The 24,422-nt window shown below is 39.1% G+C and overlaps 1 protein-coding gene across 1 annotated transcript in view; it reads right to left on the bottom strand.

The window, feature by feature from the left end:
* The window catches only part of slc1a7a (solute carrier family 1 member 7a), a 38,721-nt gene extending 21,367 nt beyond the window's left edge, over window positions 1–17,354 (bottom strand). The window contains exons 1-3 of the mRNA XM_077557000.1: window positions 17,183–17,354; window positions 9,951–10,030; window positions 2,672–2,887 (exon numbers count right to left, since the gene is read on the bottom strand). Coding sequence (XP_077413126.1) covers window positions 2,672–2,887; window positions 9,951–10,030; window positions 17,183–17,323 — 437 coding nt within the window. The 5' untranslated portion in view covers window positions 17,324–17,354. The remainder of the gene's footprint in view (window positions 1–2,671; window positions 2,888–9,950; window positions 10,031–17,182) is intronic.
* Between the last annotated feature and the right edge of the window lie 7,068 nt (window positions 17,355–24,422).

The following is a 24,422-nucleotide window of genomic DNA, read 5'->3' as shown; positions in this document are numbered from 1 at the left end:
CCCCTTTGAGCGCCAATTTCAAATCTTAGTGAGGGGTGGAGCAAGAGTCTGACTTCCTGTTGAGTAATCCTTATAATTATATATATATAATTATAACATGTATTACTTTCGTTAATAAACACTATCATCATTTGGAATTTAATGTTCGTGGAGTTTTTATCATGTCCTTGATATTTAAGAAGCAATTATGTTCCATAATTAATCAATATCAGATTGAATTGACGTGAATTGAATCGAAAAAAAAAAAAAAAATCTAAATTGAATCGAACTGAGGAAATTCGAACCGATACCAAGCCCTAATAATAACCCTGGTCCAAGACGATGCAAATGGAGCTAATGTACTATTTTCATCCCTCACGTGCTTAAGGATCTCCATATTTATGAACACTACGTTCATTATGCGTGCTTATCACACACACTGACATGCACACTGGGCCTAAGTCAGACACTCTGGACCATTTGTGAATGTACCAGTAGAGCACGACCGCATGATAGATGAAGGCTTTAAAGAAGCTTTGCCAGATAAATCCAAAGCACAGCTGTGCTCTTCTACAACACACACACACATACACACACATGGAGAACCTGCGAACGTCACCACTGTGACTGTCACATTATCAGTACAAAGTTGAATTGCATAGACTTGGCTCATTCATTCATCCATTCAAAGACAATTTATTTCCACTGTAATTTGATTCTGACAATGAAAATGGACTAAATATTTAAAGGATATTTCTCTTTAATAAAATCGAATGGCCTCTTCTTTGCATGTTTTGTTTTGAATACTAATACAAATAACATTGAAGTACAACAAAGGTTAGGCTGTGGTGGTGGTGTTGCGCCTGTTGTTGACCCACTGTCACACTGACACAGTAAAGGCTCCTTAACATAGTTCACCTCAAACACACCCTGCTGGGCTTGAGCAGCGCTAATTAGCTTAGCACGTCAACCCGCTGGCATACATTACTCACGGATTTACCCTCCTTGCTCAAGCACTACACATAAGACTGCTTACAGTTTACCGCAAAACAATTTCATTAATGATACAAGTGTGGAGTAAATTGACAGTAAACCAGTAAAATGACTTGCTTTTTACGCAAATTCCAGATCGATGACTTCTCAAGTAAGGAAAAGGCCAGTGAGACCTTACACTATCAGATACAATGACCTACTTTTACAATTAAATTGACATGGAATTAATTTATCCCCAAAACTCAACCCTCTTCAATTTGAAACGTTGATTTTGGCTACACTGCTTCCAGTTCTCTATGTGGATCCTAGATTTTTTTTCGTCCAATCAGATTTCAACCCATTTGTGTTGCTGTGCCAGTCAAGTCAGCCCAGGGCCTTCGCCATCAGTGTGCTGGGCAAAGTAACTTCATCTAAACACAGCATTCTGATTAATATTGCGTTTGTGGAATAGAAATTAAACTGCAAAATCCACTCATTTTTTGTCCATCTCAGGGGGCGGCCATTTTGCCACTTACTATCAACTGAAAATGACATCACAGCTGCTCAGGGCTCAGGTAACGACCAATCACGGCTCAGCTTGCAAATGTCACGTGATCAAACAGAAAAAAGGTGAGCCGTCATTGTCAGTTGCCCTTGGAGATGGGGAACAAACGGCAAGCTGTTCTGAACCTTGCATCTCAGTTAGGATAATGTAACATACTGTATAGGTTGGGCAAAAATCATAACCAAACCAAAGGTATAGCTGTAGTGTTATGATGGATAAACGTCAGCTAATAGTATTTAGCATTAGCTCCTGATAGTTGGCAAATACTGAAATGATTGCTGAGGTTGTCATGGCAGTGTAATACTAATTGCTCTGTTTAATTTGGTGGCTTGGTGAGGAAGTGAGGCAGATACAATTGCTCTTCCATATTTTATTGTAGGGAATGTGAGATGAAAGTCTGCTGTGTTAAATTCTTGCTAGGCAAGGCAAGGCAGCTTTGTTTATATAGCTCACTTGTACATAAGGTAACTCTTGTGTGATTAAGGGCTATATAAATAAACTTGACTTACCCAGGATTTAATTTAACAGCATTTACAAGGCTTACTTGACTTCTGTAGACAGCTTATTCCATTTGGGTGCAGCATAACAGCTAAATGCTGCTTCGCCATGTTTTCTTTGAACTCTGGGCCCTAAATTTTCAGAGCCCTACTCTGTTTATATCCATTAGTATTTCTTTAAAGTGTTCCATTCAGTAATAGAACAAAAGCAGAATTTTGAAATGTACTCTCTAGCTGACTGAAAGCCAGAGAAAACCAAGACTGGACTGGAGCAATACATATATTCTGATCTCATTGTTCTAGTCAGAGCCTGAGCTGCAGCGTTCGGAATGAGCTGTAGCTGTTTGATGATCTTTTTAAGGAAGTCCAGTCAGAAGATCAGATAACGTATGATCACGTGAGAGCGTGCAATGTACACACAGTCGCGTGCTTTCCTCAACAAATAACAGCATGGCTCTGAACAACGGTCAACTTGATGGCCCTGATCTCAGCCAACGCTGGGAAGAAAATACGGACATCTTGACTGTACTTATTCTTAAACAACATCCAACCATTTATTGATGTGGATGCATGACAAGCAGTGTTTGTTTGAGAAGACAATGTCCTTTCAATAATTCACTGACGCTGAACACGAAACGCCTTTGACAATCTGCCTCACCGAATGAGATCAAGCAGAGCGTCGGCCGAGCTGGTCATCGGCTTCTTGCTCTCATCCGAGTCCTCCTTCTGAGCAGCTCCTCCGGGGTGGATGATGTACACCATGATGATGCCCACCACCACAGCAACAAAGGTGGTCCAGAGGTAGTAGGAGATGGTCATGATTCCCAGTCGACTGGAGCATTTGGCATCCAGAGCAGCCAGACCTGACATTAAACTGAACCAAGGGGCAGGGTGGAGAGAAGAAAAGGAAGAGGAAAAATATTTAGTGGACATTTCTGTGTGCTTTCAAGAGGCTTTCATCCCCATCCCACACTCAACACAATACTGGTGCTTGTTGTGTTCCTAATTAAGGGTTTCCAGTCATTGCAAAGAACATGCACCAGTACTAAAATTAAAAAAATATGAAAAAATGGATGCTGATTTGGATACATGATTTTACTGCTTTAATACCAGGCTGAGGAACAGCTTCTTTACAGAAGCTGTTAATGAGACTGTGAAATTCAGAAAGCGTGCGTCAGTAGGCCCGAAGTGGTTTTGAAGTGGTTTCTCATAAGATATTTCATTGGGTTTGAATTGAATTCAATTTTGTTGCACGTTTTGATACATTTCGGATTAGGCCAACATGTATTTTTCTTCAAAGCCTCCTACATTATTACTTTTATATACTTTAAATTCCTACTTTATACCAGGGCTTTAAAAAAAAAATCAAATGAAACCAAACAAAACAAAAAGCCTTGGTTAGGGTTTCAATCTAGGGTTAAGGTTGCAAAGTAGGGTTAGGATTTCAAATTAGGATTTAAAACTAATTAAGGTTTCAAATTATGGTCAGGGTTTCAAAATAGGGTTTCAAACTAGGGGTAGGGTTTAAAATTAAGGCTTCAAACTACAGTTAAGGTTTCAAACTGGGTTTAGGGTTTCAAAATTGGGTTTCAAACTATGGTAAGGGTTTAAAGGTAAGGTTTAAACCTAGGGCTAGAGTTTCTAAGTAGAATAAGGGTTTCAAATTAGTGCTTCATACAAGGGCTGGTGTTTTAAAATGTGGTTTCAAACTAGGGATATGGCTTCAAAGTAGGATTTCAAACTAGGATTGGGGTTTTAAATAAGAGTTTCAAACTAGGAGTAGTTTTCCAATAAGGGTTTCACACTAGGGATGGAATATCAAGATCAAAATAGGGTTTCAAACTAGGGTTAGGGTTTCAAATTAAGGTTTCAAACCAGGTGTACTTTTCCAATAAGGGTTTCAAACTAGGGAATGGGATTGCATATCAACATCAACATGGAGTTTCAAACTACAGTGAGGGCTTCAAATTAGTGTTTCAAAGTGGGTCAAGGTTTTAAAAGCAGGCTTTCAAACTATGCTTAGAGTTAGGGTTTCAAACTAGGGTTATGATTTCATAACAGGGTTTCAAAGTAGGGGTAGGCTTTCAAATAAGGGCTTCATACTAGGGTTTCAAACCAGCGGAAGGGTTTACTAATAAGAATTTCAAACTAGGGTTAAGATATCAAAATATGGTTTCAAATTAGAGTTTGGTTTTCAGTTTGTTTATTTGGTTACAGTTTCAAAATGGGGTTTTAAACTATGGTTAGGTTTTCAAATTAGGATTTCAAATGATGGGTAGCGTTTCAAATACAGTTTCAAACTAGAGTTATCAAATCATAGCAATGAATAAATAAAATGTTGTAAATAATAAAGTGTTGTTTGAATACAATTAGCACTGATTACCTGATTGAGGCTTGTTCGACACACACGCTAATTATATTAGTATGCCATTAGAAGCCCACTCAATTAGTCATGGATGGGCTCAACCACATAAATCTGAATTATATTAGACGTAATAAATTCATGTATTTAAACATTTTATAATCTGAAAATCCCACTGAGATAACTCTATTTTGCCTCAGGTAAATGTTGGCATGATTAGAATTGCAATGCAACATATGAGTGTGTATGAGTACGAATATATTGTACCAATGTACGCAGAAAAGAGCTCATGTAAGAGCTTGTCCTGCGCTGGTCACCGATTAAACCGCAGTTGCAAAATCCAATCACAAGGTAAAATTCAAGCTCAGCTTGATTGATAGATTTGCAAAAACGTGCGCACAAACGGTTTCAATTGCATTGTGATGTTGCTGTCCAGATGTTTGTTTGATTGTATTGTCCTGCACTATGCTGGGAAGCTAAAACAAAGGATGAAAACAATCCTAAAATACAATTTTTTGGATTACTTGATGAGAGACAAAAGTTCAAAACAACTGATCCGACCAATAAATTAAAACAATACTGAGCTGGGAATAACCAAGGAGAAGGCCAGCCTTGAACCACAGACCTCCAAACTGTGAGGCAGATGTGCTAAGTTGCTAACGTGTCGGCCACTGTGTTGCCTGATTCTGTGCATTTCCTCACCAAATCGAGTGTGAACAAATTGCCCAACTATAAATGATAGGTACAGTACATTTACAATATTGTAAAAGTTGTACAAATTTAGTCTGTCCATTTTTTTAAAAACAATTATAGTCAATGCACGCAATGATATTCCAATTATAAACCCAACCAAATGATTAAATAATAAACCTGTAGATCACTATTATCATTATAGTTTGTATCATCTAGCATAGGGACTTAAATGATGGAACAGGCCCACAATTTTGGGGTGCCACATAGATAGTGGAGACCACACACTTCATAAACAGAAGGGTGCGGCCATTTTGCCACTTGCTGTCGACTGAAAATGACATCGCAGTTGCTCAGGGCTCAGGCTACGACCAATCAAGTCTCAGCTTGTGAATGTCACATGGCCAAACTAAAAAAAAACAGGTGAGCCGTGAATGGACATTAGCTGAGCCCTGAGCAACTGTGATGTAATTTTCAGTCGACGGGAAGTGGCAAAATGGCCGCCCTCTGAGATGGCTAAAAGCGGGTGATTTTTGCCGCTTTGCTCATATTCCACAAGTACAATATTTATTGGAATGCCGTGTTTACATTAGTGGGGGCACATACAACATATTATTGTTCTAAAAAATGGGGGTTGACATCTTATATAAATACATGCTGGCCCACAAACAAGGCTGGCCCACGAATACACAAAATGCACGCAGAGTTGATGCCCATTGAAATGCATTGGGAGAATTGGGGGGATTTAAAAGAAAATTCGTATACCACCCAAAATTCTTTGCTGATAAACATCCATGATTAGCCTGTCATTTGTTTCCCCATGAGAAACCATATTAAGAACAAAAAACCAAATAAATAAATTAATTAATTAATTTAAAAAAACAGGTAAATCTGCGGGTGCTGAACCATGTATGTGGGGTCCTATTAGAGGAAACATGTTTGTAATTTGGCCCACAAAAAAAAAAGAAAAAAAATCATATACATTTTTTTCTTCATGTATTTCTATATTTAAATAAGGGGTGTCAGGCGATAATTTTTTTTTTAATCGTAATTAATTATATGACTTCAATAGTTAACTCACGATTAATCACAAATTTTATATCTGTTCTAAATGTACAATAAAATCCATCCATTTTCTTAACTGCTTGTCCTCACAAGGGTCACTGGAGCCTATCCCAGCTGGCTTCGGCCAGTAGGTGGGGTACACTCTGAACTGCTTGCCAGCCAATCGCAGGGCACATAGAGACGAACAACCATCCACACTCACAACCACACCTATGGACACTTTGGAGTGTTCAATTTACCTGCCATGCATGTCTTTGGAATGTGGGAGGAAACCGGAGCACCCGGAGAAAACCCACGCAAGAACGGGGAGAACATGCAAACCCCACCTAGGAAGGCCGAAGCCCGGACTCGATCTCACGTCCTCTGCACTGGCAGGCGGACGTGCTAACCAGTCAGCCACCGTGCCACCCCGTACAATAAAATGTACAATAAAATGTATAATAAAATGTACAATAAAATTGTTTTTACCCTTAGTTTTCATACTCTTGTTAACATAAAAGTGCAATAAAAATGTTAAACTAAGAAATATGGCTGCACATTTCAGTCATTGATACCGTAAAAATTGATAAAATTGAGTTAAAATTAAAAAGATCTACTGTACTGTAAAAAAAAAAGTGTGATATGGATTTTTGTTAAGGTAATTTTTCTGCCACTAGATGGCAATATTGCATTTGTAAGACGTTGGTGACAACTTTTCATAATAAGAGCCATCTAATATTTAACTTGAAGAAACTTGTAAAATTCTGCACATTTTTAAAATTGTAAAATACAACTTGACCCAAGTCCAAATATAGGCATTATTATTATATTACTGCTAAATTTTGACATGGACGTGTCTGCTGTTCTGTGACTGGAATTCCCCCAGTACAGGCTTTCCAATTGTCAGTCATTAATCACACGTTAAAAAAATTAATGGCTTTAAATTAACTCAAAATTGACGCACTAATTTGGACGAGAGGCCACTCAGAGTGTGGCCGCGGGCCACATGTGGACCATGGGCCACCAATTGTCAATACCTGATCTAGTAAAGGTTACATTATCTTCGTAGTGGTAGTAGTAGTAGTAGTGTAGGATCTGTTACTTGCACAAATGCACACACACATCACTTCAAAAGTTTAATCTGGAGTCAAAACAGAGTAGAGAGGACAAAAGCTGTAGTCCTGCCGCAAGAGTTTGAAGCATATGGGGCTTACTGTCCATTGTGCGCCTTTGCTGAACAAGAGCATTACAGTAATCCTTTCTTCAAAATAGAGAAGGCATTGAAGCATTGTTGAAGGACAAGTTGTTGTATGGCTAGCCCCCAAAAGGTCACATTAGTGTTCTTTTACTAATCGTATGGCCTATACACTGTTTACAAAAGCATCAACATTTTTTTTTAGATGGCACTCAGGAGAAAAGAGTAAAACTCATTAAAAGGAACCCCGACTCTAATGGCAAGTTTGTTCTATATTATTTTTTGGGTTGTTACTAAAATAACTATGAGATTCATTTTTCAAAAATCATTTTCAGTTGAATACATTTTGTAGAAACTTAAATTTGGTCGTACGCCGCCATTGTTATTTACGTCGCAACGCATTCAATGCGTAGTGATGTAGCAAGCATTCCTCAAACTCTTGAATGCGCCTGGTGAATGGCGAGAGCACGGCGTGGGGGAGGGTGACTCTCCCGATCGCATGTTGTTTCTTTAAGAACGCTACGAGCCTTAACTTGCTTTCTTTATAGGCGTTTCACATTGCTCGGCAGAGAGCCAGAGTTTATACAAAATGTATTCAACTGAAAATGATTTTTGAAAAATGAACCTCATAGTTATGTTAGTAAAAACTAAATAAATAATATGGCGCAAACTTGTCATGACCATCGGGGTTCCTTTTAACTCTTTGACTGCCAAAAAGGTTAAATAACGTTTAGTAAAATCCTATGGAGGGGTGCCAAAGACGTTAAAAGACGTTTTTTCCCAAAACAGAGGTGAAACTAACCATTTTCTTTTGTTGATTACTGAAAAACGGAATAAGGTAGAAACACACTTTTTTTTCTGATGAAAGATGAGAGTCCAATCTTCATCTATCATTTGGTAGTATGTGTGTTTCCATAGTCCAAACATATCATTTTCTGTGGACCTTGAAAGATCAGTCAAAATGCTTAAATCGGCTGGCACTGGCGACATCCCTTTTCTGAAAACGTCTGGCAGTCAAAGAGTTAAAACATCAAAAATGTCTAGAAATATCGCACTATATTGTTTTCTCTAGTATGTCCATAATTGCAGTGTGCCATTAGGAAAATGATTCCCTCCATGCATTTTGATTGTTAAATTTTATCTAAGGATAAAAAAAAAAAAAAGATCAGAGCAATCTTTGTATTGAAATTTTCTTTGATGATTTGAGATTAATTCCAAGATTTTATTCAAGTAAATATCAAGTACAAGCTTTGGAAACAGCAGTAAAAATAGCTGAAGAAAATGCAATTAGTCACGATTAATTACAAAAAATTGTGAGATTAATTAGTTATAATATTTTAATTGCTTGGAAGCAACTACTTAAAATGTTTCCATTCGGATTAATTTCTGATAGCAGGCCTACACGCTCATCACTCCATTCATGACAATCTTTGGCTGACAAAGTAAGAGTCTCACTGTAACCTTCAAGTGGCAGAGACTCATCAGCTTGCAACCACATCTTTGAAAGTATAAACAAATTTGCCATTACTAGTACATGTCATGTATTGATGATGTACATTGATGGATTGCATCGATTGTGTGGTGTAGACGACCACAAATGCAGTAAAGGGAGAGACCATTGATTCTGCATTACACGCCCATGGGATAATCTGGTTTCCTCTTTGGCTGGCGCGCAGATGGTTGGGAGGAGGAAAAAAAATGGGGACAGACAGGCAATAGGGCTGGGGCAGATATTTCACCCCTAGATAAGCCGTGTCAACCAGCTGATCTGTGCATCGCCAACTAGATATGTTCTGCAGCTACAGAAAGACCACATTATATTATTGTACGGCTGAACATGTATCTCCGTAGAGATATGTAAAGATATGCAAATATAAGCAAAGATTGGCTGTGGGCTCATGTTGCCTCCCTTGGCTCCTTGCCTATTATTTCAGATTAGTTGTAGTGATGCCTTGACGTGCTTCACATTTCACATCAACCTTACATACAGTATTTCCTGCTCTATACGTGCGAAGCTAAAAAGCAGGACACACATGAAATCAAACATACTCCTCCTTTTCAACATAAAAGGAAGCACTGACATCAAGAGAGAGACCGCAGGAGGGAGGATAGATTAACTTCTCATCCAGACTTTGCTGGTGCATGTATTGTAAGTAGCTTATTGCGCAAAGCACCCTGCATGTTACCGGTGTGTTTGCCTGATTTGTTTTTGGAGTTTTTTTTTTTTTTTTTTTGTACTGGACATCACTGACCTCATGCAGGCAACTAAGCGCTTTGGGACGAAAATAGTCATTGTGGAGAATTTGTGAGTGTACGTACAGTACGTAAACATAACCCCCCCCCATCACGGAAATTTTATTTGAATTCAAGTGATCACAAAGATGACGGTTGCATTAGTGTTTACTTTCATCCAATGCCAAAAGAGGACCTTGTTGTGGTCCATGAAAGGCCAACTAAAGCGTAGGTCAGAGTCCATAGAAAACTGAGATCTTTGAGAACCCTTATACTGAAAATTAGGAGGAGAATGAAAAGTACAACAATACACTCACTGAAAACTCCAGTATGTTATTATTCCAAAAATAATACAATAAAAAAAATAAAAATAAATAAATAATACAATACAGTAAAGCATTTATCTGTTCTTACCTGGAAACGACAAGTGGCAAGATGAGCATTTTTAACATCCTCATTAGCAGTTCCCCGGGAAACTGAAAGTACTTCACCTCCTGCAACAAAAACAGACATTAACTTAAACATGTAATTAGTTTCATAATGTACACAGCACTGTTATTTTATACCCAATGCATTGGGTGGAGGATTTAAACCAGCATGTTGGGGCGAGATTTTGATACGACAAGTGGTAAAAACTATCCAAAGCTACCAAGAAAAGGATTACCAGGTTATTAGTACAGCTGTGTTATTGAATAATAATCCACTTTATTTTATTATTATTGAATAATAATTCACTTTATTTTATTATTATTCAAGCTTGGGAACCAGGGATCCAACTGGATGGTAACATTGGTACCCCAACTCCTGTGTCCAAGATCAGCAGTGTTATCCAATGAGCATTCCAGCTGCCACTGTTTTGTAAGAATGGTGCATTAAATTTACTTCAACTTCAAAGTGGCCACCAGCTTCAGCTTTTCAGCCCACCCAAATCCAATTAACCCGTTCTTGGGTAAATGTAACCCAATCTGCTCAAAATTCACAGCTACCAAGTGAGTGGGTTAGGAAAAGAACCCAATTGTTTTAAAAAAAATTTTTTCGCATTAATCTTAAATTTATTTTATGTGGTTTATCCAAGCATCCTTTTTTTTCCCCATTTGCTCCCAAAAATTTATAAATACGTTCTATTTTAAATATTACCATGGTCCCAAAAATGTATTGATACGTTTTATGTGTTTTTTTTTTATGCTAGTGCATACAGAATGCTTTGATGCATCCTCTGTACTGAAGACAAAGCTTAAAGCAATGGTAGTTACTACAAAACGGCCAGCAGGTGGCAGAAAAGTATAAGAGATCAACCAGGGCCATGTTGTAAAAAGCCCCCCAGTGTTTTAAACAGATTTGTGAATAATGATGAAACTTATATTCTAATGCTAATTGCTGCAAAATGGAAACAGATAGAAATGTACTTTTTTTCCTGATGAAAGAAGAGACTCTAATCTTTCTTTTGATAGGTTCCATGTTTTTAAAGCAATACAACACAATATTCTGTGGGCCTTGCAAAATCTGTCAAAATCCAGCCGGGAGCAACGGGGATTGTTTCAGTGAAAATGGCTGGGATTGAATGAGTTAATACCGCTTGACCTTATTAGGGCCATAGAAAGAGACGGGGTACAAATTTGCAGTGATTTAAATTTTAAAATATGATGTGGACAACCATGAAAGAGGCATCTCGTCATATGAAAGCAATGCAAACTGAAAAAGGGCTACAATTTGTCACCACTCAAAATAATTGCTTAAATGATCAATTACTATATATAATGCTTTAATAGTACCGGAAGGACAAGAAAACAGCTAACTGTTGGAGTGAAAATCGAAACGTATAAAGTAAAAAGGATTTCAATAAAAGTCCCACCTGTGCAATGATGGGGCAAGCAGTAAAAGCTTTTGCAATGAGGGAGCTTTAACAGCCAAAGTTTGTTTACGTGTGCATGTGTACTGTATGTGTTTAAATGTTTGTAGGAGGAACATGTGTACTTTTTTGCCTTTACTACGACACAAACAGCATGACGTGTATTCACTCGGGTTACCATAGATACATTAGCAATGTACTGACTTAATTGGCTACAAGATGACAGGAATAAAGGTGTGGAGTTCATTACATGTGAATGTAAAAATGTCTGCTTTGAAACATCTAAGGAATTATACAAAGGCATTTCCTCACTAAAAGAAAAGACCAAAACGAAAAAGACCTAATGGTAAAAAACAATATCATTAAAAAACCTTGCAGTCACACCCCCCCAAGCTGCGAACCTTCCGACCCCCACCCACTCATAATTGTGCCGCGCGGTCAGGGAGGTGCCATTAAAAATATATTTAGGACGATAATTATACTACTACGTTCAAATAAGGAGTACCAAATGTTTGCCTGTGCCTCGATCAAATCCACCAACATCACATTACACCACCCGTGCCGATAGATAGAACTGGTTTTAGCGGGTCTAAGATCTAGCCTATATTGTTGTCATCAAATTGTGAGATGCGCCGGGGGCGTGACAGCGAAGCATGCCAAATTTGACCAAATTCAGCAACATATTGAACTAGACTTGCCCTGGCATGAAAATGGAGATGCACCCGTCTTTGCGACCATATTGACAGGTGCGTCGGGGGCGAGGCAGCTGCAGTACGTGGGCTGAAATGGCCAGAGAGGCGCAACGATCCCAAACATGCTAGACAGGACTTGTCCGGTGCAAAAATTAAATTGCGCCCTTTTTTACGCCAAGCGCATAGGCGCCAGTCTACAAAAATAGAGCGCATAATATCAAGATGGTTGATTTTGTATTAACAAGCTCACCTCATGTTTTTTTTTTGTTTTTTTATCAAGAAAATGAAATCGCATTCATTTTCAATGATATCAGTTTTTGAGCAATCTGTAAGATTGCCTCTGGAACGCCTCTCTTTCATTGCCAAAGTTGATATAAGACCCACCCCATGTCTTGTGACATCAATTGCAGAACTGGACATTAGGAATGTACTATTCAGTACTATACAACTTTTCATGGGGAAAAAACAAACGCAGTCAAGAACCCATCTCTGGCGTCAAAACTAGGATTGGTCGATTTCCAATACCGGTATCGGTTTGATCGTAGCGTTATTTCAAACCTGCTCAATGCAGGAAGTTGAATTTTGAATCACTACTGCCACGTGTGGCTGAAAAACGAAACTGCACAGTCCCTTCTTCACATACACACTGCGTGCATGAAGTCACATCTGCAGTCAGAGGGCGGGAAATTTGAACCTGCATACAGTCTGAAAACTATCAGCCAGAAGCTTGCAGGAGTACCCATTGAGAACAGCTGAGGTGGTAATCTGCTAATTAGAAGGTTTCAGTCATAAACGGTCAAAAAGGGAATTGTAAAGATATTTTTAGGCAAATAAAGCAGCTTCAAGGTATTAGATACTTGTGGAGCCTGCCAATACCAGCCATTAATACTTAAGACAATAAAATCTGAAAGCGAGAGAGTCCTTGGTGCTATATTTTGACACATCGGCGAACCATCATCTGTGTCAGAAAGAACTTTGTTCACTAATTTCAATTATTGTGTTAAATGAAATTTTATGTATCAATCATATCATCTTATAGGTATCAGTAATTTGTATTGGTGAGTGAATACTGGTATCAGTCTTATTGAACATCCCTTTTCAGGACATCACTTATCAGGAACAAAAAAAAACCATTGCATTGCAAGCCATTTTCACCACTGTATTGGTCAATAATTTGTGAAAACGTGGGGACTAATGACTAGTTTCGAAATATGAAGAATATGATATTGACCAAATTCAGTAAATAATAGAGGAAGACCTGCGTCACTCTTTCAAACACACAAGCAAAGAGGAGACATGAATCATTCTTAAAACAAAGTCTTAGCGAACCAGAAAATACCCTTGCTGATTGCTGTAATTATGTGTTATTGTTATTCGCTAACATTTTCTTGTGGGCGGTGCAAATCCCTTGGCAGTGTCATTCATTACAAGTTGTTTGAAAAAGTATTTAGGAGCAGTACGCAATAGATTTCAGATGTAAACATTGAAATACCTTCGTCGGCTGCTTTTCAATACTGCATTGTAGCTATCCAGCAGATGTGTAAAGTGGATTGTTGCAAGAGATTTATAAAGTCTTGTGAGACATTGAAGGTGTCTGATTTGTGATTGGATGAGTGACTTGGGGGTGGGGCCGGTGGAAAGAGGAGGGTGATTGTAAGTGGTTTCTCAATTGGAGTTTACAAAGAGACTAGTGTTCTTAGGAAATACGTTCTCAAGTACGGTCTTCGGAAGATCATCCTTGGCGAGTTCACAACTCTGCGTCCTTGATATTGAGAAACGGTCTGTGTCGGCTGACAGTTAAAAAAAAAAGGCAGTTTAAGGTGACCAGACCCATGTTGACGAATTTCGCCAGCCCCGTTGTTTTTTTCCCACTATTACGTAGGTCCCGTCCAAGTGTCCTGCTTTTTTTCTTTTTCTTTTTTAGGTCAGTAAACAAGCCAATTGTTTGGGCCAGGTGTATGTCAATCACACACAGTTGTCATAGCGATTAATACGATAAACTAACTAGAACTACTTCCTGCTTCCGCATCTAAGAATCATGGGAAGTGTAGTCCTACTAGCCTAATGCTGAGGTCACCAGCTAGACCCAATGCAAGATGAGCTTTTCTGGTGGCATATTTCCAATGTTACATTGCGGGATCGGCGCGAGGTAAACGGCACAGCTAGCTTCCCATAGCTGTCGGGCCCGAGAAAAGTAGGTCAAACATGATGGATTTAGCATTAGCTAAAGTAATCTCAGAATTCTGACTTCGTAGTGAGAATTCTCACTTTAATCTCAAACTTCTGAATTTAAAGTGAGAATTCTGACTTCATTAGTGCTACTATTATTCTCACTTTAAAATAAGAATTGTGTGATTAAAGTGAGAATTCTGAGAATCAAGCCAGGATTCCGACTTTAAAGTCTGAATTCTCACTTTAGAGTGAGAAATTGAAACTTTATTTTTTCTCTCTTCACTGGCCCTAATCCTCTTCCTTATCTGTCTTTTGTTACGGGAGGGCATGTAGTGAATTTGCTGATAGAGGATTTACGGCTGCTTCTCAGCTAGCATTAGCAGGACCCTTTTCAGATGGGTGTGTATAGCCCTTAATTAAGCTTTATTTTGGTGTATGTCTTTCAAGCAATCATACTAATAGTCTCATTTTTCGTAAAATTCTGACCGATACTTTTGATAGTTTAGTGCGTGAAGCCACCACCTGTTGATTGATGATGTTGACTGATGATACGCGATAAATTGATCTTGCACTATTTAATGTTATTATGTAGTGGTAGTCAACGTCCTATTGTTTTTCTTCCCTTAAATGATCACTATTGAAAACCTATTGTTGAAATTAATTAGTTGTACTGAGCATCTGGGACAGACGTGAACCTCTTTCGCACTTTACAAATTAAATTTGGGTCCTATGGTTTTTCATCACTTGTAGTTTGTTGGTGACACTACAAATAAGTGAATATTTTTAAGATGGCCTCAAAGCTAAAGTGTTGTGCGTTATGCAAAGAGCTTTGCAGGAATCTCGTGAGATATCCTGATGCCTTGTGGTTTGATCTAAGCCTTTAGAATCAATCTTGGCCCCAAATTTTGCCTCAATTCCAAATTGTATCGTTTGACTTTCCATTTCACAAAGCATGTTCAACAAACACCGAGACTAACCCTGAACAGCGAATTAACATACCCTGAGATAGGAAAGAGTAGTTTCACCTGGCGTTGCCACTGCACTAAAAAGACCACATCAATGGAGCCTGGATTCGTCGAGTCACCATGGCAACGGGGAAGGGCAGAGCCGCCCTCTGCTTTTGCATTGTTGTTGATGTTTTTTTACCCCTCTCAACTAAAAATCTTAATGTGGTCATATGGCGAATTTGAACATGTCTTTAGAAAAAAAGTGGGCTCCCGGTCGAGGAAGGCGGCGTGGGAGAACGTTGCTGCTGGGGTCAATGCATACATTTAAATGGATTTCTTTGCAATCCCAATAATAATACAGGGCAAACCTGTTGAATGGTAACTCATTAATTCATTTCATTTAGGTGCAATCCAGGGGAGAAGCGCGCTAGACTTAAGATGAACACACAATATATGCTGTGATGTGAGCGCATGACATGGTGACTCGACGAATCGGGGCTCCGATGATGTGAACTTTTTAGTGTAGTGGCAACGCCAGGTGAAACAACTCTGCGTCGACATAACTACCTCAAATCAGCTGTCCTAAAACCGAAAACGCAGAGTTTCTTATCTCAGGGCATGTCAACTTGCTGTTCAGGGTTAGTCTTGGTGTTTGTTGAACATGCTTTGTGAAATGGACCCCCAAATGTATTATCCAAAATAGGCTATGAGGGTACGAAGCTTGCATGGCTGTTGCCCAAAACAACCTCGACCGTACTCTGGAGTATCGTGACCTATTAGGGTCAAGGCATTTTGACAAAGCATTCTGTTGTAAAATTGGATTGTGTTAATTATCTCTAGGAAGGTTATAGGAGTGTGTCATTGTGCGTCAGTGACATGGCCAACATAGTTGGACAATTATGGGTAAGTTTCATCATCTAAAGTGCCACTTGTGCAAGGCTGTACTACAAGAAACACTTCTATGATCCCTGGCATTAGGTTGTTTGTGTTATATGGTTAATGTTCAATAATATTTCAGCGCGTGTTTACATCGCACACATGAGCTAAACTAATGACCAGTACATGGAAATTAGCTCTGAGATCCACAGTAAATTAAAATGTCGAACTTGCCATAATATTAGTATTTGAGCTGCGTATCATATCCCATAATGCAAATGATCTGACGTGCCCTGGTATAAATATTTTTCCCATCCCTAATCACTATTTTTTCTTTATTTATTTCATTAATTAGTTTATTTATAAAAATAAATAAAAATGCACGCCGTTTTCTTCTTGTGATGTAAAGGGCATTATAAATCAAATGTTTTATTATTATTACTAGGCTGATGTAAAAGTGACATTGTAAAATGTAATGAATTGAAGTGAGGTTTACAGAGGTAAAACCAGATGGCGTATGTTGGCATACAGCATATTCCAATCACATTCTTACAATTCCAATAAGCAAGAGTCTAGCCTCGCAGAAGTGCAATACTACTGATGTTCCAATCCAGCGCCCATTCTGACTTATGTGAATTATATAAGTGAACATGGGTCTGTTGTTGACCTGATGTCACTGTGAGTGATTGACTACTAATCTCCCCACCGGGAATCCCGATCCATAGATGTGTCCGGAAGCAGCTCGAGGCAATCTGAGAGGCAGATGGGAACATGCAAAGGAGGCTTGTGCCATCAATTTGGCTTCATCTTGAGTCGGGAAAGAATGGAGAAATATAACCTTGCAAGAAATGTTTCTTTATGATGCACATAAACTCAATCACATTTTTGTTTAGTTTAAATGTCAACAAGCAAGAACACAATTCCTTCTTCATTCATTCCTGCATGAAGCGGGCTAGGGAAACTCATATATGCACAGTAAATCTGTGCGACTGTGAAATGGCCTTTCTAGAGATGATGGTCTAAAATCCTCTGGTGTCCAGAAGATCGGTGAGAAATGGGGGCACGGATGTGTTAGGGGTTACAATAAATGGAGCATTTGAACCAACTGACCTGTTCGGAGAGCTGCTTCCCTCTCAGGAAGAAGCCAAGCAGGCAGCCAATTACTACAGCCAGCACTGACAGGATGAGTAGACCATTCTGCTTGCAGACATTCTTCACCCGCCCCCACACTTCCTCCAGCGCCACCGCCATCCTCACCCCTTCCTCCTAAAACAGCTTGGTCCTGACAGCAACTTTGTATAAACCCCCCTCCCCCCACCCACCCACAGAGAAGAAAATATCCACCAAAGTACACCCCCCCCCCCAACTGTCGATTATTCATCCATATAGAAGCTTGCAGTGCACAGTCGACAGCCACCTGTGCAATCTACTAAGACCTACATGCACCGCAGTTGGTCAAGGCAGATTAAAAACAGACCTATGGAGAAGGGAGTGGAATCAAACAAACGTGAGAAAAGAAAAATTGGAGGAGATTTGGTAAATTGAGGATGGGGCAGTAAAAAAAAGAAAGAAAGAAACACTCCGCAAAGTAAGCAGCAATTCTGCCGGGGCCAAACCGAACCGCTTCCCGGGATATTCCACATGAGACTGACAACATCACACAGACAACCTCTCGATCACTCCGTCAATCACCTCTCCCTCGCCGCTTGACGGCCTCGCCCCCGCCCTTACACTCTTCCCGGTGGCCGACAGAGGGCCCTGCAACAGCTGGTGCTATTGTTAATACTACGATCCTATTAGGTTGTGCTGCACGACTCCCATCTAAGGCCGGATTACGGGGCTCTCTGAACAATTGGACAGCGGATTGTTGGAGACCACAAAAATGAAATGCATAAAAAGTTTGGTGTTCACATAAGTAGTTCACTGAGCATAATATTACCTGAATGACTTACACTTTTAAAGTCTTATACTGTATATATGTTTTAATGTTCGATACCACTTTTTTTTTAGACTGATACCAGTAAAAGTACTCAACTCTATAGATACCAATCTGAAATACCAATACAGTTGTACTTTAGACAATTTCGCCCCAAAAAACAATGATAGATCATTTTAAAGAAAGACCTACATATATAATATAATATGAATTATATGATTGTTTCGCACCACATGTATTGATAAATGTATCGAATCGTCTTTTGTGCAGATAGATAGATACTTTTATTGCCATTGCAGAGATGCACACTTTAAAAATCAATCAATCAATCAATTTTTGGTTTAGAAATATAATTAAAAAGTGTACACTTTTAAGTCAAAGAGGTCTAAAAAGAATCCAAAGTCCAAAGGATAGTTTTTAGTTACCCTGATATGTCATAAAATAAAACCATAAAATTCAGTCTATAAACTTGTGTTGTGATTTCACACTATTCTGAAAACCTGAATTTCAAGACAAAAATATTTTCTTAAATACATTACACATACTGTATAAGGTGTAGATCGATCCTTCTCTAAATTAACTACATAAATTGTACAAAGAATAAACTTAAACACCAGAAAAGTTCAAAATGAATGGTAAAAATTACATTCAAATACACAATTCCTTCAATTTAACTTTTTAAGTATATTAATTTTGATGAATCTATAAATTTTTTATGCAAATTACACTTTTTTTTTCTTTCTTCCAACTCTCAGGAATCTATGGTATATTACGTAAAGCAATATTTTTTTTAAACCAAATTAATTGTACAATTATCGGTAATTAATTGCGATGAATCACACACAAATTACGTCTTTTTTAGGATATGCTCTAAAATTGATTAGTTACTGTTTTATGTATTATTGACCAATTGACAACATTTAATGACAGCTCCAATGCTTTTTCTTTCTAAATTATTATTACATTGGTTGATTGCGTGATGGCTCGATACACTTGTCGTTTACAGTATTATAATTGTTTTATTTTAAATTAGTCCCTCATAGTTTTTGTATTTGTTGAGACCCATTTTCCCATAAATGACTAAATCACATTTTTCAAGAATATTCATAAACGAATAAATGATAGTTATATTTTCTGTGATGTGATATCTATCCAAAGAGTTACTTACACTATAAAAGAGAGGAAGGTGAATTTAGGCACCAACATTTTTTCTCTCCATTCCATTATTTGTCATCATATTTTCAAGAAAAACAAGGAAACCATCATCATTTGATCATCAATTTGATTCTTCCAGCTCAGTAAATTTATAGCACACTTTTTATGAGATATTTTAGTTTTCACACCACATTTTTCGCCGAGTTTGGCACAACCCTGTTACAGACACTGAATAACAATTTGCAACAGGGTAAAAAATCAATGTTAATGTTCAAGTTTTTGTTATGTTTCGGTTTTGTTTATTATGGGTATGTTTGTTGTTTTTGTCTGTGGTTAGTGATTGTTGTCATGTGTTCCTGATTTCTCCCCTTGTCTCGTTATGTCTGATCACGTCCACCTGTATGTTTCTTCCCTTCCCAGTATGTGTGGCCAATCGGTGCCCTCAGCCTACTGTGTTCGGCAGGTGTCTCATTAGTGTTGGTGTATTTAGTCTGTGGTGTTTGTCCAGTCTGTGTTGGCCCATTGCCATTCCCAGAGTAAAATTTTATTGCTCAAAGCTTGCTCGTCTATGTCTCGTGAGACATATTTGAGAATCTCACTAGTCTCATTTTAATCTCTCTATTGTCTCAAACGTTTCTCATTTGTTTCTCCTAAAATTCTCTAGGAGAAATAATGGAGACATAGCAATTAAAGAGGGAGTCATACCTGAGACTTAATGAAGATAATTTTGAGATCTAATTTCAAGTAGAAAATGAGCATAAGGAGAAATAAGTGAAACTATGTGAGACAAATGTGAGAATCCAGAGAAATCCAAAATGTGTCTTTTAATAAATACAGGCATGTAAAAGTGCAACATTCCAATTGCTTGTATTTTTACTGAACATACAGCCCAAGTGAATCATAGTGTAGTGTGTACATTCCTCAGTGATGTCATGAAGAAAAAAATAATAATTCTGCCTAACTGTTATCTTCCTCTTCTCGGTGGTGTGTGTTTCAGGTGCTCCCCAGCATGTTTGCAACCTTTTTGTTTACCTTTCAAATTGAACACTGCTGATCAGAAAACAAAAACAATGTTGGAATTTTTTTTCTTTTTTTTTTCTCTGAAGAGCTCAGTATTGTTCATTCTGTAATTTTACCGATTTGACATGTCATCGTCATTGCACTCTCTTTTTTATATTTATTTTATTTTTATATATATTAATTTTTATTTTTTATATATATATATATATTTTTTTTTTAATTAATTTTTATTTTGTATTTGGGTGAGCATGTGTATGTGCATGTGCGTGTGTGCGTGTGTATTCATTAGTTCACCTAAAACCTATTAAAAAATCTCATACCGTTCACCTAAACCGAACACTTCAGAACCCAGCCAGAGCCGTGAGGCCGTCAGGAGACCCGAGGAAGGACCAAAGAAAAGAAAGGAAAGTGAAATCCAGCACCGACCAGACACCACCCAGCACCCACCGGGCCACCAACCAGAGTCCTTCACCAACCCCAGAAACATCCAAATTCCAACAAATCAGGGAGACCTCAAGAGACCAAAGGAGAGACTGAGGAAAGGAAGGAAGGACAGACGAAGCAGAGTGAGATCCACAGACACCAGTCTCCACCGATTCAATGACTAGAGGAAGAAGCAGATTGTGTCTGAGCTTCGATAGATGCTGGTGTGGTGGATCTGGCATGCATAAAAATCTCCACCAAAGAGGGGAACCGTCGACCCCTGCCAGGACAGAGCAAGCGCAACACCTCAGGAACCCCCAGGCCACGGCAGCACCAAGGGACAACCCCCGGGCCCCGCAGGGGCCACTGGCCAGAGAGCAAACCCAGGAGCAGGAGCGCCCTTCACCCTAACACGGCCCGCGCCCTCAACCCAACGCAGCAGGACGGGGCACTGCAGGCCCGCCAGGCACCCCACCCCAACCCAGCCGCCCCTCCTCCTCATTTTGGATTTTGTGGCCAGAACATTTTGGGAAAAGAAAAAAACAAACATTCACAGTCTGAAACCTGAGCACAATTGACATTATATTAATATGTTATGTCATATTATGAACTTTGAAAATATACCAACATTACCATAAAATGTTCCTCTTTGCTATATGTTGTCTTCATGGGTAAGACGTGTGCATCTTCTTCCTCTCCATTAAGCCTGTGCAAAGTTTCATCCCTGTCACTAGTTTAAACACTTGGATGTGGTGGAAGTTAGTTTACCTCAGCTCTCTTTGGATTCTTCTAATACTTTGTGGGTGTTTGTTCACCTGACTGTTTCCTTTTCATGGAGTTGAAGTTGACATCAAGCTCAGGACAAGGTACACCATGCCTTCTAAGTTTGAATAAGTAGTAAATTAGCCATCTGGTTTCGAAGACGCTGACACCACCCGTACACCGTTTGGCTCGTCAAAACAGTACCAACAACCTGTACATGAACAGAGAATATATTAAAAGCAACGAAGTACAACAACTATATATTTGTTATATTATAGTGTGGCATTAATGCAATGTTCATCATTAGCTCAATAATTAATATAAAGGTTCTTACTTGCCTCATCAACTGAAAAACCTGCTGCATGACAGATGACACCTCTCTGCTTAGTTTCCTGATGAAAGGAGTTACAGTGAGAAGAAAAACAAGTTACAGATCAACGTTGTGAATAAATTTCTAAACCAATACACTTAATTTACTTTAAAAACTAAACCTAACAACATGTAACATATGATACCATTGTTATTCAATGTTCTGTCTTCAACTGTTATGATAGCATGTTAAAAATAACTTAAACTCTTTGACCGCCAAAAACGTTAAATAACGTTTAGTAAAATCCTACGGAGGACCGCCAAAGACATTAAAAGACGTTCACTATGTTTTTTTGTTTTTTTTTGGGAAACGGGTGGAGCAAAGCCTTGGCCAGCTGTGCTGAAAGTATCAAGCAGATCTAGTTAGTATAATGCCTATTTTTGGGCACTAGATGGCAGCGATGACTCTCTTTGGACAAGATTGGGTAGGCGTCAGTAGAAGACGTGAGGCGGAGCTAGAGTGTTGAGGGGAGAATGACTGAGGAAGCGAAAATGGCGACCGGTTGCAAGCAGCTCACGCTTGAGCATTTTTTCAAAGACGAAAAGCATCGACCAATGCTAAAGAGCACATTGATGACGACGATGACGATGATGATGATGGTGACTCCGAGGTTGACGCAGAAGTTGGAAGCGTTGACGCGGCGGCTATGATCACGTCATAAAGCCTCACCGGCTAGCGATGCTAACGCCGGAAAACGCGGAGCACAACCGAGCACTTCTGCACAGGCGGATGACGAAGAGTACCCCGAGTCCAATGCATATTCATCGGAGGAGTGGGTACAGTCTGATCACGGAGAAGACACTGGTTCTGGACTACGATGCCACCATGAATGGAGCGGATAAGATGGATCAGAACATCTCTTACCACCCGGTATAGGAACTGAAGGACATGAGGAAGCCAGACGTAACACCACCGTAACGTCACCGTATCATGATCCTGAGAGTAGACTTGATGGCAACATGGCCAAACACACACTGCAGTATATACTTGCTATTCCCTGGAAAAAAAAGCCAGCAAGAAAGTGCAGCGTCTGCACGCGAAGGGGCAATCGCAGTGAAACTAATCTGTTGTGCAAATCCTGCTGCGTCCCCTTGCACGCAGGGGAGTGTTACAAAAAGAAAAACTGTATTTGAAACATCCACACAATTGTAAATAGTACCACGGTTGCACACATTTGTAAATAGTTTGCCAAATTGTTTTGTCAAACTGTTTTATCAAATTGTTACACTGTTGAATGTAAATAAACTTATTTTGCTATCAAAAAACACTTTTTCATTGTTGGTGGTAGTGTTTTACAGAAGTAAAGCACTGTTCAGGTGTTTGTGGCATCATTCATGGAAAAAAAAAGTTTCAAATTCACTAGAGTGCATGAAATAATATCGTTCCACAAAAAGCTTGATTTCTCCGTATTTAGTTTCAAAACCGAGCATTTGGGTGAAACTAACCATTTTCTATTGTTGATTACTAAAAAATGGAATAAGGTAGAAACAAACTTTTTTTTCTGATGAAAGATGAGAGTCCAATCTTTCATTTGGTAGTATGTGTGTTTCCATAGTCCAAACACAAAATTTTCTGTGGAACTTGAAAGATTAGTCAAAATGCTTAAATCGGCTGGGACCCACGGCATCCCTTTTTTGAAAACGTCTGGCGGTCAAAGAGTTATAAGCTTTATTCATGTACTCAAGCACTCATGTCCCGTTTCAGTGCAGTTGTTTAGCTTACTAGCATATGTTAGCAACACAGCACACGTTGCTTTCATTGCTTTCATTGATTTTTTTTTTTTTGGTTGCAAAATACGTTTATTTCCATTCAACAGTGTAACAATTTGACAAAACAATTTCGCAAACTATTTACAAATGTGTGCAACTGTGGTACTATTTACAATTATGTGGATGTTTCAAATACAGTTTTTCTTTTTGTAACACTCCCCTGCGTGCAAGGAGACGGAGCAGGATTTGCACAACAGATACGTTTCACTTCGATTGTCCGTTTCGCGTGCAGACGTTACACTTTCTTGACGGCCTTTTTTTCCGGGGAATAGCAAGTAGCAGACTGTACCCACTCCTCCGATGAATATGCATTGGACTCGGGGTACTCTTCGTCGTCCGGATGAACCTCCGCCTTAGCGTACTCGGTTGTGCTCCGCGTTTTCCGGTGTTAGCATCGCTAGCCCGTGAACCTTTATGACGTCGTCATAGCCGCCGCGTCAGCACTTCCTTTTTTTTTTTTTTTTTTTTTCCTGGGAGATCTCAGTATTGATCATTTGAAATGTCATCATCATTGTTCTCCCTTTTTTTTTTTTTTTGTATGTGTGTTTGTGCGTGTGTGCGTGCGTGTGTGTGTGCGTGCGTGCGTGAGAAAATAAATAAATAAATAAATAAGAATTCCCATACCGTTCACCTAAACCGAAAATCCAGCCAGAGTCGTGGGGCCGCCAGGAGACCCGAAGGGGGACCAAAGAAAAGAAAGAAAAGCGAAGCCCAGCACCGACCAGACACCACCCACCGGGCCACTAACCTTCACCAACCCCAGAGACATCCAAACTCCAACAAATCAGGGAAACCTCAAGGGCCCAAAGGAGAAACTGAGGAAAGGTAGAAAGGACAGACGAAGCAGAGTGAGATCCACAGACACCAGCCTCCACCGAATCAATGACCTGAGGGAGAAACAAATTGTGTCTGAGT

Source organism: Vanacampus margaritifer, chromosome 2, assembly GCF_051991255.1.
Source record: "Vanacampus margaritifer isolate UIUO_Vmar chromosome 2, RoL_Vmar_1.0, whole genome shotgun sequence".
NCBI lineage: Eukaryota > Metazoa > Chordata > Actinopteri > Syngnathiformes > Syngnathidae > Vanacampus > Vanacampus margaritifer.
The sequence above is the reverse complement of the archived record's forward strand: the minus strand, read 5'-3'. Positions and strand labels throughout refer to the sequence as shown.